Below are 21,941 nucleotides of genomic sequence, written 5' to 3' on the forward strand. Positions count from 1 at the left end.
GCAGGGAAGGGAAGGGACCGGCCGGGCCGGGAGCGGGGCCATGAACGGCTCGGCGAACTCGCTGCTGGACAAGGAGGAGCACCCGCTGCAGCTGGGCGAGAGCTTTGAGCGACGGCCCAAGGCCTCCTTCCACACCATCCGCTGTGAGCGCCACCCCCGCGGCCGCCCCTTCCTCCCGCTCTCTTCCCGCTCTCTGCGTCCCGTCCCCCGGCGCCGCTCCTTCTGCCGCGCCCACCCCACCGCCCCTCATGGCTTCCTTCGCGCCGCCATCCCGGGGCTTCGTTCCCCCTCAGCGCCCGTCTCCCCGCTTTCCGTCCTGCCACTTCATCGCCCTTGTCCCCCCTTTCCCTCCTGCCCCCTCATCGCCCTTGTCCCCCCTTTCCCTCCTGCCCCCTCATCGCCCTTGTCCCCCCTTTCCCTCCTGCCCCTTGCGCGCCCGTCTCCCCCCCTTTCCCGCTCCCTCCGCGCCCATCTTCCCGCCACCCCTACGAGTGTTTTTCCCGGGGAGGTGTCCAACCCGGGGAAAAGGGGAGGGTGGATGCTGGCAAGGAGGACGTTTGAGCGGGGCAGGCCAGGGCGGACAAACAGCTTTAGGAAATTTTTCATTAGTCGCTTGGAAACATAAAGAGATCTCCCCCCCCTTTCCGCGAGGGGTGGCTTTTCCATTTATGTTATTCTCTTTGTGGCAGTTGCAGGACAGGTCCCACCGCAGGCCCCGGCCTGGAGAGGCAGCCGGAGCACCCGCAGTTTGATTTTTAACTGGGTGTTTTCGTGATGAGGCAGTGTGTAGTCCAGCAACCCTGTCCTGGCTGTCCCGGCTCCAGCCACCTGTAATAAATCACTATCCAAGGAAAGCAAGCAGAAAGGCTTCGGACTCATACAGTAATGCCTAATAAATGCGAGATGAATCCTGAGGTAGGGTCTCAAGCAGTTATAATTGAAAGAGTAGTTTATATCTTTTTTTAAGATACCATATGTCATTCCAACTGCTCTGTTTTGCCTTAGGTGCAGTGAATTCCATATTAGAAGATTATTTTGAAGGGGAACTCACTGCATCTCTGTACTTGAATTCTCTGGGCAAGAAATCGAAGCTAAATGAGACCAGGAACTTTTACTAAAATGACTAGTAAACCATCAACAGTAAATTAAAGGAATTAAGAACTTATAATTCACGTGTTTTCTATGAAAGTGGGCAATTTACACAGACAACAGTGGGATTTTTGGTTTATGATGCATAATTCTAGGCCCAATCTCATGGCCCATATTCATCCACTGCAAGTAAGAAATTTCAGTGATATTGCTCACCCGAGTGCCTAAGCCTAGGCCATATCCAAGTAGAAATATACTGGATTTCTCAAATGAAAAGTGCTTCAATAATCAATTTCCTAAGGGATTGCAAAACCAAAGCTCTTCAGACTGCAACTGAAAGAATGCAGTTTTATTTCAAAGGATCTTTCTATGTACTCTATTTTCCATAGACTTTGAAGTGAGATCTCTTTATTGCCTGGTTATAATTCTTTTTTCCGAACTGTTGTTCTGGAATGATTTATCTGGGATCCAAACATTGTTCCCGTAATCCTCTTCACGCAAACCATAATGAAGAGGATTTTGTAGGCTAAATTTTTTTTGGCCTTCTTAAAAACCTTCATTCCTTTCTGTAAAATTTATGAAATACTGTACTGAGAAACTGGATTGTCCTCGGAAAACACCTCTTAAAAACAATTGACTTTTGGAAAAAGGACTGTGGGTTAACATTTGGAGGGAAGTATGTGCATTCAGTCTACACCAAGGTTAACCAAGCATATGGCCCTAATAAGCTAACAAAATGAAAACAATTTTTTGAGTGTTTGTTTAAAGTAACTTTGTTTTGCTATACCTAAGAAAGAAGTGTGATAGCGATATTCCTTTTAAGTTAGTAACTGTGCTGTTGAAATTCTTGATCCGGTTTTGGCAAAGACACTAGCTCTTGTGCAGCTGGTTTGTTTTATTTAGCAAGCTTGCACATAAAGTAGGTGGGAAACAATAGCTAGAAACAGATTGCTCAGATGAAAATGAAGGCTATGATTTGATCTGGCAGTTAAGGCATGAGGATTAAGTCAAGTGTGTCTGATTCCGCTTGTTGTGCTGTCAAAGTAAAACTCAATTAAACATTAACATCCTCTTAATGAGAATTTATTACGAGCCAGGGTTGGGGTTTTTTTCTGCAAATGTGTTTTTCATAGTGGAATTATATTTTAAATTTGTTCTGAGGTAATAATTTCATAACCAACGCAGTAATTAAAAGCCTTGATCATGAATATAATTGCACCTCTTCATATCCAAGGATGCTATAATTGAATGGAGGATTCTTTCAAAAACAAACAAAACAAACCAACCTATATCTGTCTGAAATTATTTCACTTTGTCTAAATCCTCTGTCAGAATATTAGAGGTTCTGATAGGTTTTTTTCTTTTTTTTATGGCTCATTAGCACAACAGAATAATGAGGGGAAAATACTTTTAACTTAACATGTTCTTAGTTGAAATGAATATATTAAACAGAAGTCCCTTGAGGAGGAGACAAAGCATTCTATACAACGGAGCAAAAATACTTAAAATGAGTGTTAGTTTAAAGCCTTTTGTCACGCCTCCCTTTTGTCATGCTTTTTATCCACAGTGGCTTTGGACTAACATGGAGACTGCTGAATTAAGATCAGCACCTCTTTTTTCCCCCCTTAAGTGAGATCTGAGGTCGCCTCTACCCTTGTGGAACTTTTGCTGCTATTGTGGAGGCTGTTAAATAGCTGGAAATATCAGTGAGGCTAAATGAATTGGTGTCACTGAAGTAGTGTTTGTCACAGAGAGGGCCCTCAGGTTTGGAATTGGCAAGAGCCATGCAGAGCCCAGGTCTGGGAAGTTGATACTCTTGAGATGCATGATACAGTTTTACACTTGCCTGCAAAACTAAGTGCCACTCAAAGCCCGGGATTTGGAGAAGTCTACTTTTAGTCTTCAAACACAAGGTCTAAAACCTTTTTCCCATTTTAAAAGGGAAGTTCAGAATATGGTACCATCATATGACTGGGGCGCTACACGTAGACACAGTGTCCTGGTGTGTTATTCCACCCCTGCTGTAAACACTGATGTGTGTTATAGCATTCCTTATAATCACAGTTAAGTGTATGGTGGCTCTCTGCAGGGCAAGATGACGCTTCTGAAGTCTCTAAGAAATGTAATCACAATTGTTTTCCTCTTCAGATGATTTTAAGCCAGCATCAATTGACACATCTTGTGAGGGGGACCTCCAAGTGGGTAAAGGAGATGACGTTACAATCACTTTGCCACATATTCCAGTAAGTCTGTTATGTATGTGTCCTTGTTTACTCTCCAGCAAATTTACAGTGTAGTTTCAGTCTCATGTAAAGGCTGTTTTCACTTTTGTCTTTGCTAACATTAGTGGGTTCAATATTTGAGTGACCAGACTTATAGTGTGTTACCTTAGGAAAGGACTGAACAACTGGATCTTAGCGAAGGGTTATATTTGTAAGATTACAGTTTGTTCTTTATTTTTGGTTCCTTCTTTCCTGTTCTTCCTTGAGTAACAAGGAGACATTTACTGTTAGCTGAAGCTGTCTGCCAGGTTCCCATCTGTTTTTAGTCCTATGGCTTAATGAAGCAAGGCAGTGTAACTTGGCCTTTAGTCAAGGTTTGATGTTCAGGAGCCACAGGCAGACCTGTAAGCATATTCCTGCCATTACTGAAACATGTACAGATAGGACATAGGGGGTTCCCTGTCTTTACGTTTATTAGTGGAAGCAAGGGGGGTGGTTCTGATGAGCAGCAATGAAGTGGTTTGCCATCCATTTCCTTCTCTAATTATGCCATAAAGGTCAACTGTGTGAGGATGATGGTCAAACAGCAATAAAACAAGTGATCAAACCATTTATAGGTGCAGCTGTTTTGTAACAGAGAATTCGGTCATTTCCTTACCAAAACAAAAGAAAGTGCTCACACGCTGGAACTGGATTTGTTTTATTAGCTGAACTTAATGCTATGTGTCAAGCCAATAAACCAGAATTCACAGATATCAATGGGTTTGGTGGCTGCAGGGGGGCACCAGTGAGTTTGGAAGCTGTGTGTCAGATCCTTTTGGTAGTGTTTATTCTAGCACCTCGGTGGCTTTGATTGGTACTGTGATAATTCTCACCGAATGAGGCTTTAGCCTGCTTTGCCCTGCTCCTGGTTTTTATATGGCTTTGGTCACCTTTAGTGCTGCAGGAGGTCACATACAGGTCTATAAAAATTATGAGCATGATAGTGCTATTTGAGACCAGGTAACAATGCAGTTAATAGCAGCATTCATCTTGGATTGATGGGAAACGGTGTTACTCCTTCATCTTTTGTGTTCAGCAGCATCACTTGTAATGTTCCTTTCCAGATCTCTGTACTGATGAGCTTAATTTGATTCTCTTCCCCTGAGTATGAACAGCTTTAAGCTTATAGTGTGCTTCAGAAGCTGAAGCAGCCAAACCACTATGTGTGTGTTGTTCCAGGGCAGTGCTGCCTCTGTTATGGACAGAGAGTTGGAAAACACTAGGCATGCTGGAAAAGAGTGAGAAGTTTTGAGATCATTTTGTCCTGACAAGTTTTATTGAATTTCTTGGATCCTGTTTTTGTTCTCAGTTGCCTGACAACTGGGTAGGATTCAGTTTCTAAGTGTTTTGTTGTTTTTTTTTTTTAATTTCCTGATCCCTGATGATCTCTCTGATAATTTGTTCAGCAGAGATATTTTGGTGTCCCTTGCTGCTTGAAGTACTATTTCTACATGTGGATTTAGTGACTTTAATATTTGATAAACAGTCTGGGTTGGGGAAGTGAGAAATTTCTGTTCGTTAGATTACTACAGAAGAAGATTATAGAGGATTGTAGAATATCCTGAGTTGGAAGGGACCCACAGGGATCATTGAAGTCCAGCTCCTGGCCCTGCACAGAACAACCCCAAGAATCACACCACGTGCCTGGGAGCATTGTCCAAACACTTCTTGAACTCTGGCAGGCAAAAAACCCTCAGGAGTGAAAACAAATTGATTAGATGTTACTTGTTTCACCTTCCTCCTCCTTCTATACTGTAACCAGCACAATCTGTAAGCCAGTGTTATTTAGGCACTAACATAAACCCTATAGATTTAATTTTATGTCAATGAGTAGGACTCTTAATTTGCTTAAGCAGTTACATTTCTACATATTTTTTTAGCCAAGATCACACAGTCTTTGCTGAGTTAGGGGTTCTGGGTAGCGAACAAACTTTGATCAGTTTTCATTAAATTTGTGCATTCTACATTTCCTGACTTAGTTTTCAACAATAAGCAGGATTTGACTTTCAGCTTGCTTTTTATTTTCTTAAATTTTGCTTTCCTCTCTTAAATGTAGGAATGATAAAAATGTAACATGCCTTTGAAGACTAGACTTCCTTGAGACATCCTTTCTGAATTGTGTTTGTATTTCTTACTGTGTCTTTGTTGGGAATTTGGATTTTTCACCTTTATTGTTCAGAACTCATTTTAAATTCAAATATATTCTATCTCTTAGGAATATGGAGAATAGGAATTGCTTTCCAAATGGTTAAAATATGGTTGTTCGTTTTTGCTATTCAGAATAAAATGTAGGAGAGTGCAGTTTTTTCCTTTTCTCCCTGATTTTAGTTGCTTTCCTACAGCATGTGCAAAGGTGAATATGAATAAACATGTAATTTTTAAAAAATTTCTTTTTTACAGAAGCTATACGTTACAGAGAAGTCTGAGAATGTTTCATAGCTGAGAACATATGTCACGGCCTTTGTGAGGTGGCCAGATGTGCATCCATCCTGTTATGTGCAGACAGACCATAAATTCCACCCGCTGTAACCCCAAAACCGGGTGTATGAACCAGCCTGTGCATGGATGCAGCACAGCTGAGCATCAGTCAGCCAGTGTGCACCACCACAGGAGTTTGTTGCCTTTATTGCTTCTCAGTCTAAGCCTTTAGGCTTTTATGGCTCTATGCAGCCTTGTGAGGACTTGGGGACTCTCTGGAAGGCATCACAATGTGCTGTTTGCTTTTGAGAAGACATTTCAGTATCATTGCACGGGCATGTACGTGCTAATCTAACTTTGAAGAGAGCAGCTAGTCTTGCATAGTTTGTGACAGTTGCTTGTAATCCACCATGAAAATACTGCCATATATATATATATATGTAAAATATACAAAGCAGTTTAAATTATTTTTCAATTGACCACATATTTCTTTGGGCAATAGTTGTGCTACACAAATAATTAGAATTTTATTTCTTATCCAAACCCATGATTTCCATAGCAGAAACGCTAAGAAGATTTCTAACACTTGTCAGGGCCAGCTATGCAAATATAGTTATGCTGCCATTTTAGAAAGGAGAACTGTAAATAATGGTAACCGTGGAGAAGATGTTTTGTCACTGCAGAGACACTTAAAATGATGAAAGGCATAATACTGCTGTGAGGAAATGTCTGATCTACTGCACATTTTCTTTGCATTTTTCTCTTCTCCTTAATGAATATTTTCTGTAGGAACTAAACATTAAGTGCTTAGCCTCTTGTTCAGGACAATGCATATATTCTTTTCTCTTAGTGTTTAAAAACTTTTGGGTAGGGGAATATAACCAAACAAATATGTGCGCTTTCTTTGTACCAGGGTTCAACTCCACCAATGACTGTCTTTAAAGGAAATAAAAGGCCATATCAGAAGGACTGTGTGCTTATTATCAATCATGACACTGGGGAATATGTGCTGGAAAAACTTAGTAGCAGCATTCAAGTCAAGAAAACAAGGTAAAGCTGGGGACAGGGTTGTTGATAGGACTAATTCTTGCTGAAGTTTGTTCTTCAGACTGTTTTGTGAAACAGAACTTTTTATTTTGTAGTGATTTTTAATTACTAAGCCTTGTGGCCTTTACATGGCCAATTATCATGTCCCAAGTATGAATCCAAGAGTAAAGAATTTGTAAATTCTCCGCTGCTGAAATGACGTAATTATAGTTTATGATGAAACACCTCTGATGATTTGAGGCTTTAGAAGCTGGCTGAAGGATAGGATGTGTTTCAGGAATCTCTGATTTAGCTATGGAGATATTAGACCATTGAACTTTCTAGGTTTGTTCCTTACAGGTTCCTGTGGGAGTCATCATGTTTTAATAACATTATCTTAGGGAACAAGGAGCACTCATCCCTGTATTGGATTAGTGATATAAAAAGTGAAAGGCAAGTACGAAAGCCTCCAGCTGGTGGAGGGGTGGGAACAACTGTAGAAAAATGGTTATGAGGTTTTTGCCTAGAAAAATTGCTGAAGCCAGAAGTCCTTTCCGACCCAGTATTCTTAATTTGCCGCAAAATGCTACAAAGTATGCAGTTGGAACATTTCTTAGCAGTCTTACTGCTCAGCCAATACCTAAAGTCTCTGGATTGTGTGCTTTCAGCATCACTGGACCACAGGTTATTTGAGATGTAAAGAGAAAGCACTTATTCAGATGTCTCATGGAGAAGAAACTCCTTACAAGTTTATGCAAAAAAACCCACATAATTGCACTATAGAACTCTCAGCTGCTAAAACTACTAGAAACGTGGTCTGCAGCTCATCAGTAGTTGGCTGGGTGTTTGCCAAGAACACTTTGAGTTCAAGGTAAATGGACAATGTAACGCTACTCCGAATCACTGATGTGAAAACTCATCCATGTGGCATTCATCTTTTCCAGCAGACATGAGCATATCATAGATGAGACTTGAATTCCCAATTTAAGTTCTGCTGAACTTTATCCAGGTGAAGTTGAAGTCAGAGGAATTAATTAAGTGCAGGACAGTTTGAGTTTAGGGAGGTGTTTGGATACACTGAGTTTTGGCTCTGGTGTGGTGAGAAATATTTCAATTCTTCTCAAGCAGAGGCAGGGTAGTAAGAAATTGGGGATCCCTGTTTTGAGGACTAGTGGTTTGCAAAGTCAATCATTTTCTAGATCAGAAGTGCCTTGTTTTTTTTCCTGGCTATTCTGATCTTTAATGACCTGTTGACACTCTGCGGGAACCAGTGTTTAACACCTTGATGGCATTCACAGGGGAGTAAGTGAACTTACTCTACATAAAACCTTCTCTAGTTCCAAGAGCATAATTACTACCAGAAACAGCCTTTGGCTTTTATGTTTCACTTGATACAGTGAGTATATTCCCAAATCCTCACTTCAGTTGTAGATAGGCTGTGTAAACTGCATTACTGTGGTATCTAGTAGCTGCATGTCACTGATAAATGAAGGGGTGGTTCTCTGTGAGGCTGAATGTAGAGTTCAGTGAGGTACAGAGATACCCAAGAAAATGCTGAATATACTAGCTCAGGTACCACAAGTGGTTTAGGTGAAGTCCCAGGAAGTTTGACATGGGCTAATTTAATTTATCTCTCAGTGGGATTAGTTTACAGACACTAAGTGTAACACTGCTGAGGTAGGACCCTCCTAGAACTGAAACTGAGCTCTAATATCCACGTAGATTGCTTCTGTGCTACACTACATAAAGCTGTACCCCCGAGGGCTTTGGTGTTACCTGATAAATACCCTGCACCCTTTAACCTTATTATGGTGTACTGTAAAGGAACCTATTTTGGTTTCGTAGTTGTTGTTTGGGGTTTTTTTCTGCCAGGGTTATTGACTGTCCTACAGTCTCAATCACATAATTGATTCAGTAAAAGGAAGAAATACCTGGTTTGAATTGAACAGTTAGGCATACTGTTATTGTGGACACTATTTTCCGCTAAGGAAACAGCTTAAACTATTTTTAAGGACTAACAGCAAGCAAATGAAAAACAGGAATTAAATGCTTGCATGCTGTATTTAGCAGTAGGAATGATTACTCTTGGCAGGTTGACCTCTAAGAGAGTTCAGTTTGAGATGATTTAATTGCAAGTGAGAAAATTGTTTCTTTTGCTGTGATTGTTTTAAGCAGGATTTTGTTATGAGAGGATTTGTAGTTACTTTAAATTACTGTTATTGATTTTTCTTTTTAAAAATACAAATATTAATTACTAAATTAAAGCCTTCATTGTTTTTCAAGTAGAGAATTTGGCATCACTAAACCACATCTGGATTTGAAAATAGATTTCGTAAGGCTGTTGCAGTGTAGTTGTATATGTTTCTTTGTTATTGAAAGCAAGTGTTGCATCCAGAAAGCTGTACTTCACTTTTATCATTATATAACAAAGTAGAGATCTGTACAAAAAGAAGTCACAGATGATTGATTAGTGCAGGGATATTGAAAAAGCTGAACATGGTTGCACAGTATCGCTGAATATCTCTGGTTGTTTTTTCAGAGCAGAGGGCAGCAGTAAGATCCAAGCCCGAATAGAACAACAGTCTGCCCGAGCATCTCAACCTCCTTCACAGTTCAGAGCCCCAACCAAGCCAGCAGTTGGACCTAAAACTTCTCCTTTGAAGGATAACCCTTCCCCTGAGCCTCAGCTGGATGACATTAAGAGAGGTAAAGAAGGGTTTGTAGTTTCCTGAGTTTGGTTGGTTCTGTTTTTCTTCATACTAATAAAAACTATGACTTTGCAATTTTTAAAAACATTCAGGAATTAAAAGATGGTACTTGACAGCTGTTTTGTCATCTTTATATCTTGTTTTAAGGCATCTTAGTGAATTATTTATTGTCCTTTGCAAGAATAGATATTTATACTGCAGTCTCCTGGCATGAGAGAACTTCCTCTTTCTGGATAATTTTCTATCTTCCAAATTATTTCTCCATTCTGAAAAGAAGAAAAATATAAGCCCGAATTCAGAAACCTGTAGCTGAGCGCTATACAGACTGCATGGGTGTCTTAGGCAACAACAATAACAAAAGTTAATGGTCCAAGATCTAGTTAGGCAATCGAGTCACTCGGACAAAAGTTGTTCCAGCAATGAATAAGGCTGGAATTTGTCGGTGTGATGGAAGCGGTAGGTGGCTGTGTTCCCAGCACGAGACAAGCTTGCACCGTGCCAAACAGTGCTAGTAGGGGAGGAATGAGAGAGAGAGAACAACCCTGCAACTTCCCCTTTCCCACAACCACTCCCTTGCAGCTTTGATCACGTCTGCCATACAGTTGCTAAACTTATATAAAGTATCTTGAAGGGATGATTGGCTCAACTCACTCTTCTGCTCCAGCAAGGCTTTGTCTCAGTGTTTCTCTGTGGGCAGGATGCACTTTCTTGCCCATGCCCTTCTCCTTGTACTGGTGTGATATCTGTTTTTGCTGTGGATAATACAGTCTGAATGAGGAAGACTTTAAATTTAAATTTTTATTTGGTTTTCTTGTGTTTCTTCTCTGGCACCAGATGTATTTATTTTATTTTAAGCCTGTAAGCTTGTTCTTTCTGTCTTTTTTTTTTTTTTCTGGGTTTCATTTTCTTTCTCTTTTTTTTTTGTTCTGTCCCATATAGCTATTTTTGTCTGTAGACTTAGCCTATGTTAATTGCCCAGATGATGTTAATTACTCAGGGTATTTTTTCAATTTATGGTAATCACTAGGTGACATTTTTACTGCTAAGCTATCTGTGTGTTTGCATAGGTGCTGACTGGTCTGACTCTTCTGCAGCAGTAGTATTTTCAATACCTGGATGCTGGTCAGCAGACAGAATCAACATCTGAGAGTTTCTGTTAGCTACAGTTCCCTTAGCTGCATTGTCATTTTTATTTTCTGTAATAGGTAAGAAGAAAGATAACACGACTTTTTTATTTGAATCAGTAGTGGATTTTAAATGTCTTTTCATGTAGGGTGTAATAAGTCACTTAACCTTTGGGGCACTCTTCTGTACACCTGCAGCAATCTGTAAAGGTCATGTTATAGTAAAATAATTATCTGGGGTGAAATCTATTCTACAAGACCATTTTCTAGTGGTCTAAAGTTTAAGTCACATTTTTCAGAACTGTCCTAGTATTTTTTTTTTTGCCACCTGTTCATCTTTTATTGGAAAGTACCTCTAAATAAGTAACCTGTAGAGCTTTGTTTCTAAAATCAAGCAGAAGAGCACCTGACTTGTACAAATAAAAGGAGTTCAAGTTGGTGTTTTATAGGGAGACTTGTTCAAGGCCCAAAAAGAGCCAAATGCCTGGGCAAGGGTGTTTTTTGCTTACAGTATAGAACATTTTCCAGCATTGAGGATCTAGAACATCAGCATTACTGAACCATTTATATGATAAGAATCTACTTGGGAAAGGTAGAACTAAAATGGCACTATTCTACAATGGAAGTAGTTAATGAAACTTACCTATAAAAGCTGTAAGTCTTGCTGTCGTCCCTTAGTGTGTCTTTTTATGAACACAAACTTGTAAGTTCTGAAGAGACTGTGTTCTTTCCATTCAGGTAGTAGCTCTCCTTTTGGTTGAAGTGCCTTCTCTGTACAAAAGATAGATAAACATAAAGCTGAAATTCTGTGGTTTTTCTTTAATGAACACAGCACAGAACTTAAAATCCCCAGAGGAGGTGCTTGAAAGGCTCTCTGGCGCTATGACACTCTTTTGCTTCCAGTGTGCCCTACTTAAGGGTGTGGTAAGACACACAGTCCTCATGGTGTTTAACAGTAGTTTTAAGGTAACCTCAGTGCAGATTTCTGCTTTCCCCTGTGCATTTCCATAGCTCCACTTACAGATGAGCTGGAAAATGAACTTTCAGGTAGGTCAGTTCTCTGTCCCATTACACAGCTGTCCGAACAACAGTGGCTGAGGACAGAGTCAGAGCATATGGGAGCTGGATCACTCCTTTCCTTCACAGAGAGAGGCCTTCGGGAGGCTGTGTGTAGGGTTTTGCACCAGAGGAATCTTTTCTCCTGAGAGCTTTTATGTTATCCTCCTGCCTGAAGGCAGCGTAGGAGGGGGTAAGAGCTTGTTCTTTTGAGTACTCAGCTACATCTGATAATGTTTCATTAAGCAGCAGACATTTACAGACATATACCACAATATAGCCATTTATGTGTATGAAGTAATTGGTGTTTATCAGACATATTTGACCACAACAGAAATGTTTTCAATAACATTGATGTAATTACAGCATGCAACATATTGACGTATGTCAATAACATTGACATAATTGCAACATTTGGGAAAAAACTCGCAGAAACATGTTTATTGTTTGGAGACTCTAAACTCAGTGCTTAAAAATGTGAAATCTTATTCACTTAAAATGCAGCTGTTGTGTTTGAGGATTGTGCCATAGCACTGTTTGTCTTTCAAGAACACCTCAATGAAATTTTTTGCACTTCAGTATAAAATACTGCCTCTTTTATGTGCCTTCTCCACATGCTCAAAGTGCCAGTATCAAATTGATTTCTCTTCACTTTGCATACTATTATTAACAGTAGATGTTCTGCTATAGGCAAACAATCTTACCCTACCTAAAGCTGAATGACTTTTTTCTAAAAGTCCTTGGTATTCTTGGAGCCCAAGGTTAGGGCTTTAGTTAAAAATCCTGCATAGCCTATTGGAATTGAGAGAAGAAGTGAGAACAGTTAAACATGATTATGGAAAGAAAATAAGGTATTTTGTACTGAATATATACAAAAGGCAGCCCTGTTGAGAAAGAGTCTTCTGTTTGGATAATGGTTTCTTATCTTGAGGATTTTTTACTCTACAAAGTGCACAGTGTAAAACAGTAAGCCGTTTTGTTTTCTTGAAAGAAATCCTACAGCTGTAACATGAAATGCAGAAAAGTTAAGGTTCCCACAGCAGTGTCAGCCTTTTCAGGTGATGTAGACTCAATTAAGGCAAGTGTTCAGAACTGTGCTGTATGGAAAGCTTTTTTAAAAGTAACTGCTGCACAGCCTGACTCTTCTCATCTTTTAAAACTTAAAGGCACATCAACATGAGGTGTTTGATCTTATGACGCAAAAAGATCTAGGAAAGGTCAGACACTGTTGTTGTTCAGATTAGAATATATGTACACATACACACACACAACTGTTTTAATTGGAGGCACTGCAAGGAAATGTGTAGCCATGGCTTCAGTACCTATAACTGCACTAAGCATAGCAGTCAAATGGCAAAATGCAAAATTGGACAATTCTAAAGCAGGTGTGTTTTTCCTACAAGGCCTTGGTGTCATCACTGGCTTAGCCACTGTCTTTAATGGTGTGACACAAGACTATTTTGAACAGACTTTCTTAGTGGTCCTACTGGAGTTCTGCCTGACAGATTTCCAGTGGTGCATCAGCCACCATAATATTAGTGAAAACAATTGCTTTTTTCTCATCTGTGCGGATGAGATGTTTAGAATTCTGGACTCAAGGAATTAAGGGACAACCCATTCCTTGGGGGAAGCTGTCAGCCTGTGAGGCAAAAATTCACTATAAGATGGACTCTAACCAAGTTTCCACCAGTGACCACTGTCACTGATAACTTCCCAGTCCTTGAAGCTTGTGATGCTGGTGCTGTTTTGCTTTTTCTTTCCTGTATTCAGTGTAGTGGGCCTTACACTTCTTCCAAGGCATTCTACTGTTCCCTCCTCATAACCAAACCTCTTTTATGGGCTCTTAGTTTTCTGCTTCCCCAGGAGAAAACCCCCACTTTTCGTTCTGACATTAATCTGTAATTCTGTTTAAAATTGGCCTGGCTAATTTTCTTTCTCATTGGTCAGACAGCATCACTTCCTTTAGTTATCTCTTTGCCTACTGTATAGAGTTCAAACTTCTTGCTTAGATTTTTTTTTTTTCCTAGTGCCCTGGCTTGCATTTTTGTTTCACCTTTTCCCTCTCACCACCAGTGCCTTAGATCTCTTCACCTTCTTCATACTATTTTAAATGCTGCTTTCTGGGCTCTGTTGTTCTTAGCCTGTGTGCCAACACTGCTCCTTTTCAGCCACAGACTCTAGCTATGCAAGCATACATGTGTAATTCTCAGGCACCTGTCTTGTGTTAGACTTGTTTATTGTATCTTTTTGCAACACGGACTGTGACAGGGAGTTGTGCTTGCTGCAATGCAGGATATTTTAACAATGTGTTACTATCATCACTTTAATTTGCAACTAACAACTCCATCAATAGAAGTATGTGGAAATTTTACATCATTAAGCTGTGGAAAAAAAGTTTAAACCTGAGCATTTTAAAGGGAAAGAACCCTTATTGCTTATCTTTCCTATAGCTTTCCCCTATTAATTTCTTAGCCTTGAATACAAGGAACATTTACAATTTGAAATCCTCTATATGAATAGGCTGAGAACAGTGACTTACAAGTGCTCATTTGTCTTTGTATCAGACTCCAGGCCTGAAATGGATTTTTAAAGCCTGCAAGACCATGTTGGGAGGACATAAGGGAGAAAGACATTATAGTACAAAGTAATATCTTCTGTTGGCCTAATCATATATTCTTCCTCCCTCTTCCAATGGTCTCATATGCTATGTCTTTGGGATGAGAGTAGGTTTTACTTGGCATACTAATAAAGTACAGAGAGCATAGATGGTCTAGGCAGGGATGTAGATTTAGGAAGTAAGTTGAAGGAACAACACCACTATCCTTAAATGCCCAGCTGTAGTATAACTATAGCACTTGAAATTGAGAACTTTGAAATTGAAAAATAGTGGTTTTAAAACTGGCAAAAGAAAACATAATTTCTCAAACTAATACGTGCTGAGCTAGAGGAATTCTCTCCAGTAAATATTGTGGACGCTGAAAACTTAGCTGTTATTCTATAATGTTAGGCAGCCCAAGGATCTTATTAAAGAAGAGAAGACTTCCAGTTGCTCAGACTTACTCCTGCAGGGGATGAAGATAAGATATATTTAAATTGTGCCATTCTTACATAAAGGAAATAGTAATTGTACATGATCTGTCTATGCCATACACAAGAAAGGTGTCATGATCTGCGTAGCTGGGGTTCATCTCACTCTGACACACGTCTTACCTAAGTGAATTATTCCTGGCATGAGTTCTCCATTTGTCAGGTAGAGGTGATAATACCTCATCTCTCCCTTCCTTCATTCTTGTCCCTTTAGTATGTGACTTCTCCAGGGTATATACCTTGTGGTTATAAAATTGCCAGCACAACAAAAACCTAAATTTTGAGGGTTTCACATCCTATGCTTAAAATATGTATGAATGTTGCTCTCATGGAAACCTGCCTAAGTGAACTGAGTCATTACATACCCAGCTTTGTCGGTGGATACAAAAGAGTTGTTGTCTAGTAGTGCTTAGGCCACTTACAATATTGTTAAATGTGTCATAATTATATGATTTGGGGTGACCTACCTTAATAGCTCTTTAGTAACCAGTCATTCAGCCAACACTAGCTGTTGGTGATGAGGTGTTGTGGTACTGTCATGGTACTCCAGTGTTTCTTTGCACTGGAAACCCTGAAGTGGGGAGTGTCTGACTTGAATAACTTTCAAATTTCAGAATAGTTTCCATATTTTCCTGGCTACTTGTATGCTCTGTAGCAGGTTATGGTATTTTTACCACTCTCCAGCATGTGAAAATTCTCAGCTATTCTCATCTGCTCCGCTGCAAGATTATTTGATGTCACCCATCTGCTTCTTAAGTTTGTTTAAAATGGGCTCTGGTACTGCACTGGAACAGTTTCACATATTAGCTGAAGCTGAGGCATTTTCTGTTGTGATCATTTGCCCGTGTCCATGTTCCCCACACACACACCCCTCCCCCCATTTTTTGTATTTTCCAAAAGCCTAAATGTCACTGGCATCTAACAATTTAGGTTTAGATTTCCTTGATCAGGAAAGATACTTACTTTGTATGTAGAGCATATAGCCTGTCGAAAATAAAGAAGGTGGAAGTGCCTTCAGGAGTGTAAAGTACATAAAGAATAATAGTGGAAGGGAAGGTTTTCTGATACTAACCTATGCTGTTGCCTCTTTAAATTTAGCTACAGAAATAAGTAAAGAAGTGTTCAGAATTTTTTTGTTTCCCTTCCTGTGTCTCTCTTTCACGTGAGATATTTTGGTGTGACAAATTATACTTGACAAAACTATTGCATTTTCACATTCTTTTCCAAAATTCCATGGGGCCCTGTTTATGGTTTCAACCAGATGTATGTCTTTTTATTTCAGAGCTGAGAGCAGAGGTTGAAATTATTGAGCAGATGAGCAGCAGCAGTGGGAGCAGCTCATCGGATTCAGAAAGCTCATCTGGGAGTGAAGATGAAAGCTCCAGCAGTGAGGGGGAAGAGGCTGCACATGTTTCCCCTTCCCAACCACCACACCAGCAGTATAACAACAGGAATGCTGTCGCTAACGGCACCAGCAGGCCGCAAGGAAGCAATCAGCTCATGAACACGCTCCGTAAGTAAACGCTTGTGTCTTATCACTGTTGAAAGCTGATTAAGACCACTCATTTACTTAGCACGTTAGGCTAAATTCCATGAAGTGCCTTTTGCCAAATAGTAGTCCCAGGGAGTTGCACTGGCATGCAGTACAATTTCAATACCTGGGCAGATTTTGTGAACAGAGGGCTGAGAACTTTCTGAAGGTATGGAGAGCCTGCGGGCATCAGGGCAGTGGCCCCCATTGGCTCTGGTGAGCCTTGATTCAGGCCTCCAGGTGGAATGAGTGTGTAGAAAAGAACTTACCCACTGGTGCGGGAGGATCCGGTGCACTGAAGGATGGGAATTACTTTAATGTGAAAACACAGATTAGATGGAAATAGGGGGGCTCTCATTTAAAGGTCTGTAAAGAACTGTGAATGGCACAAGGCTGTTCTGTGTTCATAAATGCACAATCTCTGTGATCTCCGCTATTGCTTTGTCAGAGTATTTATTGTGTCGGTCTCAGCTGTATTTTCACAAATACCACATTTTGAAGGGATACTTAAAGTGCTGTGTGTTTGGTTAAAATATTGCAGCTACGGGTTTGCAAGCATTGAATCAGTACAAGCTCACTTCACCCTTTAAGAAGTGTAAGAAACATTTTTAGAGCATAGTTCTGTCCCATGAGGATCTCTCTGGGGACATGCTGTACATCTGTGTTGCTCTTTCCTTATGCTAGATCAGGTATCTTCTAACTCAGTGAAGTTAAAATATTGCATTTACAAGTATCATAAATTGTTCTTAATTCCTCCTGAGGCGTGTTTGTGTGCATCTCTTGGCACTCATACATAGGGAACCAGTAGAGTTTGAATACAGATGTATGTAGGGTTTCCAGCTTTGAGAAGACACGTATAATGTACAGACCATACCGAAAAGGCCTGCTGGAAAACTGTAGAGCCCTGTCAGTCTTCCTGCCAGTAGTCAATGTCTGAGTGAAATCCAAAGTTCAACAAAGTCATTAGGACTCTGTACATTTCCCTGTGTCTGGTTGTGAGCAGCCTCCTTCCTGCTTCTCCTGAGCCATGAAAACAATACTGCACAGGCCACTGAATGATAAGAAGCTTCTGACTGCAGGAGAATCTGGGAACTGGTAGGGTAGCTCTTCTACTCAGGCAGTGTTTTTTGCCTTTGGGTTTAAAATCCTTTTGCTATGGGAAGAATCACAGCTAACCCAAGTTCTTGCCTTGTAAAAGGGTAGAGGAGATGAAGAAATCCAGGGCATAGTTGTTTCATAGCTGCTCTGCAAGTGTTTTGGGGCAGGGCCATGGGACAATGCTGGAAGAGCTAGGTTGAGTTACCAGAACACAAGCATGATTCTCGCCCCTTTTTATCCCCTCCACCTCACCAAATCACAAGTGCTCTGCAAAACAGGATCTGAGATAGTAAGTTTGATCCATATCCTGGCCTTTAGTCCAATCTCTCTTTGCACTTTGGAGGGGAGCTTTTGCAGTCACAACACGTGTCGGCTTAGTTCAGCCAGTAGCCTTGAGCTGTGATGGCTTTAACATTCCTTTTGGTTTATTGACATGTGGAGGCCTTGTCTTGGCTACCCAAATGGCCTTAAGCAAAAAAAATCTTTTTAAAAAGGGCTGAGAAAGCCAAGGAATTCCCCAATGCCTTGTCCCAGAGCCATGTACGGGAGCTTGGCTGCATGGAGGCTGTGGAATGCTTTCCACAGCTGCTAGCATGGAGAGGGCTGTTGTCCCACCAGGGAGTGACTTTGGTGGGTGTGGAGCCAAGGACGCTTGGTTTGGCCTGGGTCCAACTGTGTATTGGCAGTTCTTGATGTTCTTGGGCATGGAGAGCAGTTCCATTAAATGATAGATGATGTTGGCATTAATTTCATATGTTAAATCTTCCAGTGTAAATGTGACCGTTTTTTGGTTTGATTGCCATGAAATGTGAGTTAACACCTACTCACTTGTTGTGTTTTGTTGTTTTTTGTTTTCCATAGGAAATGACTTGCAGTTGAGTGAGTCTGGGAGTGACAGTGATGACTAGAGGCTGAGCTTTCCCTGTTTCTCTTACATATACATGAAGAGCTAATTTACCTTGAAGTGATCCTATTGCTTATGAAGAGGAGCTGGCACAGAGATAATTCCATGTGTGGAATTTTAATAGAAGAAATGCATAGCCCTACAAAATAGCAGACGTTGAGGGCTGTTTTACTGTGTGAATTAAGTGTATATATTGTGTATATTCTTATGCTGTTAAAGCTTTGAATAGATATGTACAGTGGGTGAGCCAATGTATGTTCCTGTCCACGGTCTGTAAGTTTAATGTGTAACTGTGTCATCTAAAAGTTTCTTGTTCGTAGAAGATGTTCAGCGCATCATGACTTTGTCGGGGGACTTTTGTATATTGGGTGAGCATGAGCCAACAGTGAGTTCAAAATAACATGCAGGATCTTGTGTGTGCACTGAAGAGAGACTGTCGTAAATTAACTTCCAATACTAAGTTGATTTCTTTGGTTTCGAACTTTTCTAATGCCTTTTTATTGCTATTTATGCTTGATTTAATGGACTGACTTTTAAACAGTTGAAAAATAGGAATCGTAAAACCATGTTCGTCCCAAACCTTGCTGCACCAGTGCCTTATGAGCAGGTTTTTTAAATAGCGCTTCAGTTCCTGCCACCTTTCCTGAGGGAGCAGTACTGAATCCTCCTCGGATTGCTTTTGCAGACAAGAGCTGTGTCACATGCAGCCTGCTGTACTCTGAGGGCAGTAACTCTAGCAAGATAAAGGATATACATCAGTCACCTAAACTCATCCAAGTAAGAATCAGATCAGCATTTTTGTTTGCAACTGAAGTGTCTCATATAACTCAGACCTCATTTAACTTGGACCTAGTCTTCAGAAATATTTAGAAGCCCAACTACCAGTGAAATTGCAAAGTCACAAATACAAAATATTTGTGTTACTGAAATTCGAAGACTAGAGCCCTCTTCGCAGTTCCCTAGAGAATGCAGAAAGAATAAACGACTAAACAAGTAGCCGTGTGTATTGGGTCTGGCTGAGATGGAGTTCATTTCTCCATAGCAGCTCAGCGTCCAGCCAAGGTCAACCCACCACACCATGAAATAGCAGAAGTCTCTCTCCCACCACAGTTGTCCAGGTAGACTTTAGTCCATATTGTTGGTTGGACGAGATCTCTTTGTGCTTAGCAGTAGTATACAGAACTTGAAATATTTGCCTAGGGTGAAATTCATCCCTGTTTAAGGGGGTTTAAAGGGTGCTTAGTTGGATTATCATTAACTTTTTTTGCTCACATGGGAAATGAGTGCCGTAGGCAGCCTCTTATAGCTTGAATACCAGGGTGACTTTTTAAAACCAAATTCAACTGGCATAGGACAAAGTTGCACCGTAGTTGTGGTGAAATCCAGGGGAATGGGAAGCTGAATCAGATGCCTCTCCATTCTCATTCCTCAGAGTCTGCTTTGCACTGCTCTCATCTTTTAGTTTGTGTTTTAACTCCTGTTTGTTTACTGAGCTCTGTCCTTTTTTTTAATGTGTTGAAGAGCAAGGGGACATTTGAAGGGAGATTTTATTAAATGGTTTATTTTTTTGCATTAGATACATATTTAGGCATATTTTTGCATTATTGTACATACAATTAAAAATACTTGGTTTTTTTAAAGTGTTTTGTGATGTGGGTACATATTTTAATGGACAATTACGAAATATACTTGATAAAAGCCACAATTGCTCTCCCTTTTTTTTTTTTTTTCTCTTTCCCTGTTCCTCCACGGACAGTAAAAATGCTTTGCTTGTACCAATTTGGGATTTTACCCTTTGGTGCAGGAGATCTGCATGGTGCAGTTGGTGGTCCAATTAACATTGATACTGCTCCTGATTCTTCCCCAGCTAAAGGTCTGAATAAGCAGGGAGACATTTCTCTGATGCCATTTCCCCATTACTGGAGCGAATTCCTGAGTTCTGTTGACATTATTTGCGCTCAAATGGAAAAGGAGCAGTGCAGCATTTTCATTGCTTACTATTCACCGCCTGCTCATGCACTCTAAATCCAGGACATGTCAAAGGAAGTTTATTAATTATGTGTAAATAAAATATACAAAACTTGAGAGGATAAGATAGCACCAGGCTATATTGATTTGAATTTGCAGTTTAATTATGGTTTAGGTCAGCAAATGGGAAAGCTTCGTTCAGATAATCGATTTCTGCCACGTTTGTATTTGTACTCTAGGTCACATTTCCCTGCTGTCCCTCCCTGAAAGATTACTTTTCCCCTCCCTCTTTGTTGGTAACCAAATTAACATATTTTCACACAACTACACCACTTTCGGCCATTCTTTGCATCCCACTCAGATGCATCATATCAAGGGTGTTGTTTGTGAGCTGTTTAGCTGCCCATCTCCACACCCAGGTGAGTAACACAGTGGCACACAGCCCGCTCTTGGGCATGAGCCAGCCAGTCCCTACATGCTTGTGACCAGCCCATCCCTCCCTGCCACTGTCCCCCGCTGGAGAAATAAGTTGACTGAAATGTTTTGATTGAACCTGTTAATGAAAATATTCCTGGCAGGTTATAATCCTGCAGGATTTTAGCAGTAGCACCTGTTACCATCTTACACTAATTTTTCTACTTAAAGTAGGAATGTATTTTATGTGCAAGTTAGTTTAAATGCAAATTAACAATGCAAGTGGAATGCAATTGTCAGAATGAACTGAAACTAAGGATTTCTTTGCATTCATAGAGAGCTGCCTGCTGGCCATGGCAGGGTGAGTGGGTCAAGGCAGCCTTGGTTTCTGATGGTTTCTTCTGCTCAGTGACTTCATCCATTTCAATGGTTTGGCTTTCCTTAAACTTCACCAGCAAACATGGCCTGCTTGTAACTTACCATAAATAGAATTGCTTTAGGAGTAATAATAATGATTTAATTTGATTCAAGTAGATTGTTACAATATTCGGTCATCTGCTTGTCCGTGTGGGACGTCCTAAAATATAATTTCAGCAATGCCCAAGCTCATGTTCAAATTATTCTAGTCATGTGCAGAAATCCCAGCAGCAAGGGTTGACCAGCCCTGCCAGCAGGCACGGTTTGAGTCACTCCAGCTAAACCACAGGCACGGTCACCTCTGAGCAAAAGATGTCCCAGTGCCCTGACGGGAGTCACACCTGGGTAAGAGCGGGAGGCGCTGCCCTTTCTTCTTCCACCAAAGCATCCCCCTCCTATGGCAATTCTTGGCTGAACTGATTTTGTGGAGAAGGCAGACTGATGGGAGAAGGTTTTTCTTCAGCATTTCTCGGAATAGCTCCACGTTTGACTGTGGGTAGTACATCTATTTTGAAGATACTGTGCCTAACTTGATTTGCACAGTTTCCTTTATTATAGACTAGCTATAGGCCTGTTTATAGATATGTATGGAAATGTTTTGCTGTGCCAAGCTTTATAGTCTTTTTTTTTTCTCCTTCAAAGTCCATTTACTTGAATTATCCAAAAGAAAAAAAAAGTTCAACAATCCATGCATGTCTTTTATTCTTTTTTTTTTTTTAATTTGGAAACTAAGAGAGCTGTAGCCTGTGATGGAGAACACTTATTTTCAGTAATTGCCCATGCTTCATTATTCAGTGTGCTAGCTGCTGAGTCAGAGATCCTACAGAAAACACAGCT

The 21,941-nt window shown here is 40.5% G+C and overlaps 1 protein-coding gene across 1 annotated transcript; it reads left to right on the plus strand.

The window, feature by feature from the left end:
- The first annotated feature begins 10 nt into the window (after positions 1 to 10).
- Positions 11 to 20,010, plus strand: EAF1 (ELL associated factor 1). Its single transcript, XM_064671894.1, has 6 exons — positions 11 to 143; positions 3,238 to 3,332; positions 6,685 to 6,821; positions 9,337 to 9,503; positions 16,055 to 16,285; positions 18,263 to 20,010. The coding sequence occupies exons 1-6, from the start codon at positions 41 to 43 to the stop codon at positions 18,307 to 18,309; spliced, it is 780 nt and encodes a 259-aa protein (XP_064527964.1). The 5' UTR covers positions 11 to 40; the 3' UTR covers positions 18,310 to 20,010.
- The last annotated feature ends 1,931 nt before the right edge of the window (positions 20,011 to 21,941 follow it).

This window comes from Pseudopipra pipra, chromosome 1, assembly GCF_036250125.1.
Source record: "Pseudopipra pipra isolate bDixPip1 chromosome 1, bDixPip1.hap1, whole genome shotgun sequence".
In the NCBI taxonomy this organism is placed as follows: Eukaryota; Metazoa; Chordata; class Aves; order Passeriformes; family Pipridae; genus Pseudopipra; species Pseudopipra pipra.

What these genes read in the sequence shown, in the direction of transcription:
- EAF1 (XM_064671894.1), top strand. Translation starts at nt 41, where the DNA reads ATGAACGGCTCGGCGAACTCGCTGCTGGACAAGGAGGAGCACCCGCTG. An exon ending in TCACTTTGCCACATATTCCA is followed by an intron (nt 3,333 to 6,684) that starts GTAAGTCTGTTA and finishes TCTTTGTACCAG; the next exon opens with GGTTCAACTCCACCAATGAC. An exon ending in TCAGCTCATGAACACGCTCC is followed by an intron (nt 16,286 to 18,262) that starts GTAAGTAAACGC and finishes TGTTTTCCATAG; the next exon opens with GAAATGACTTGCAGTTGAGT.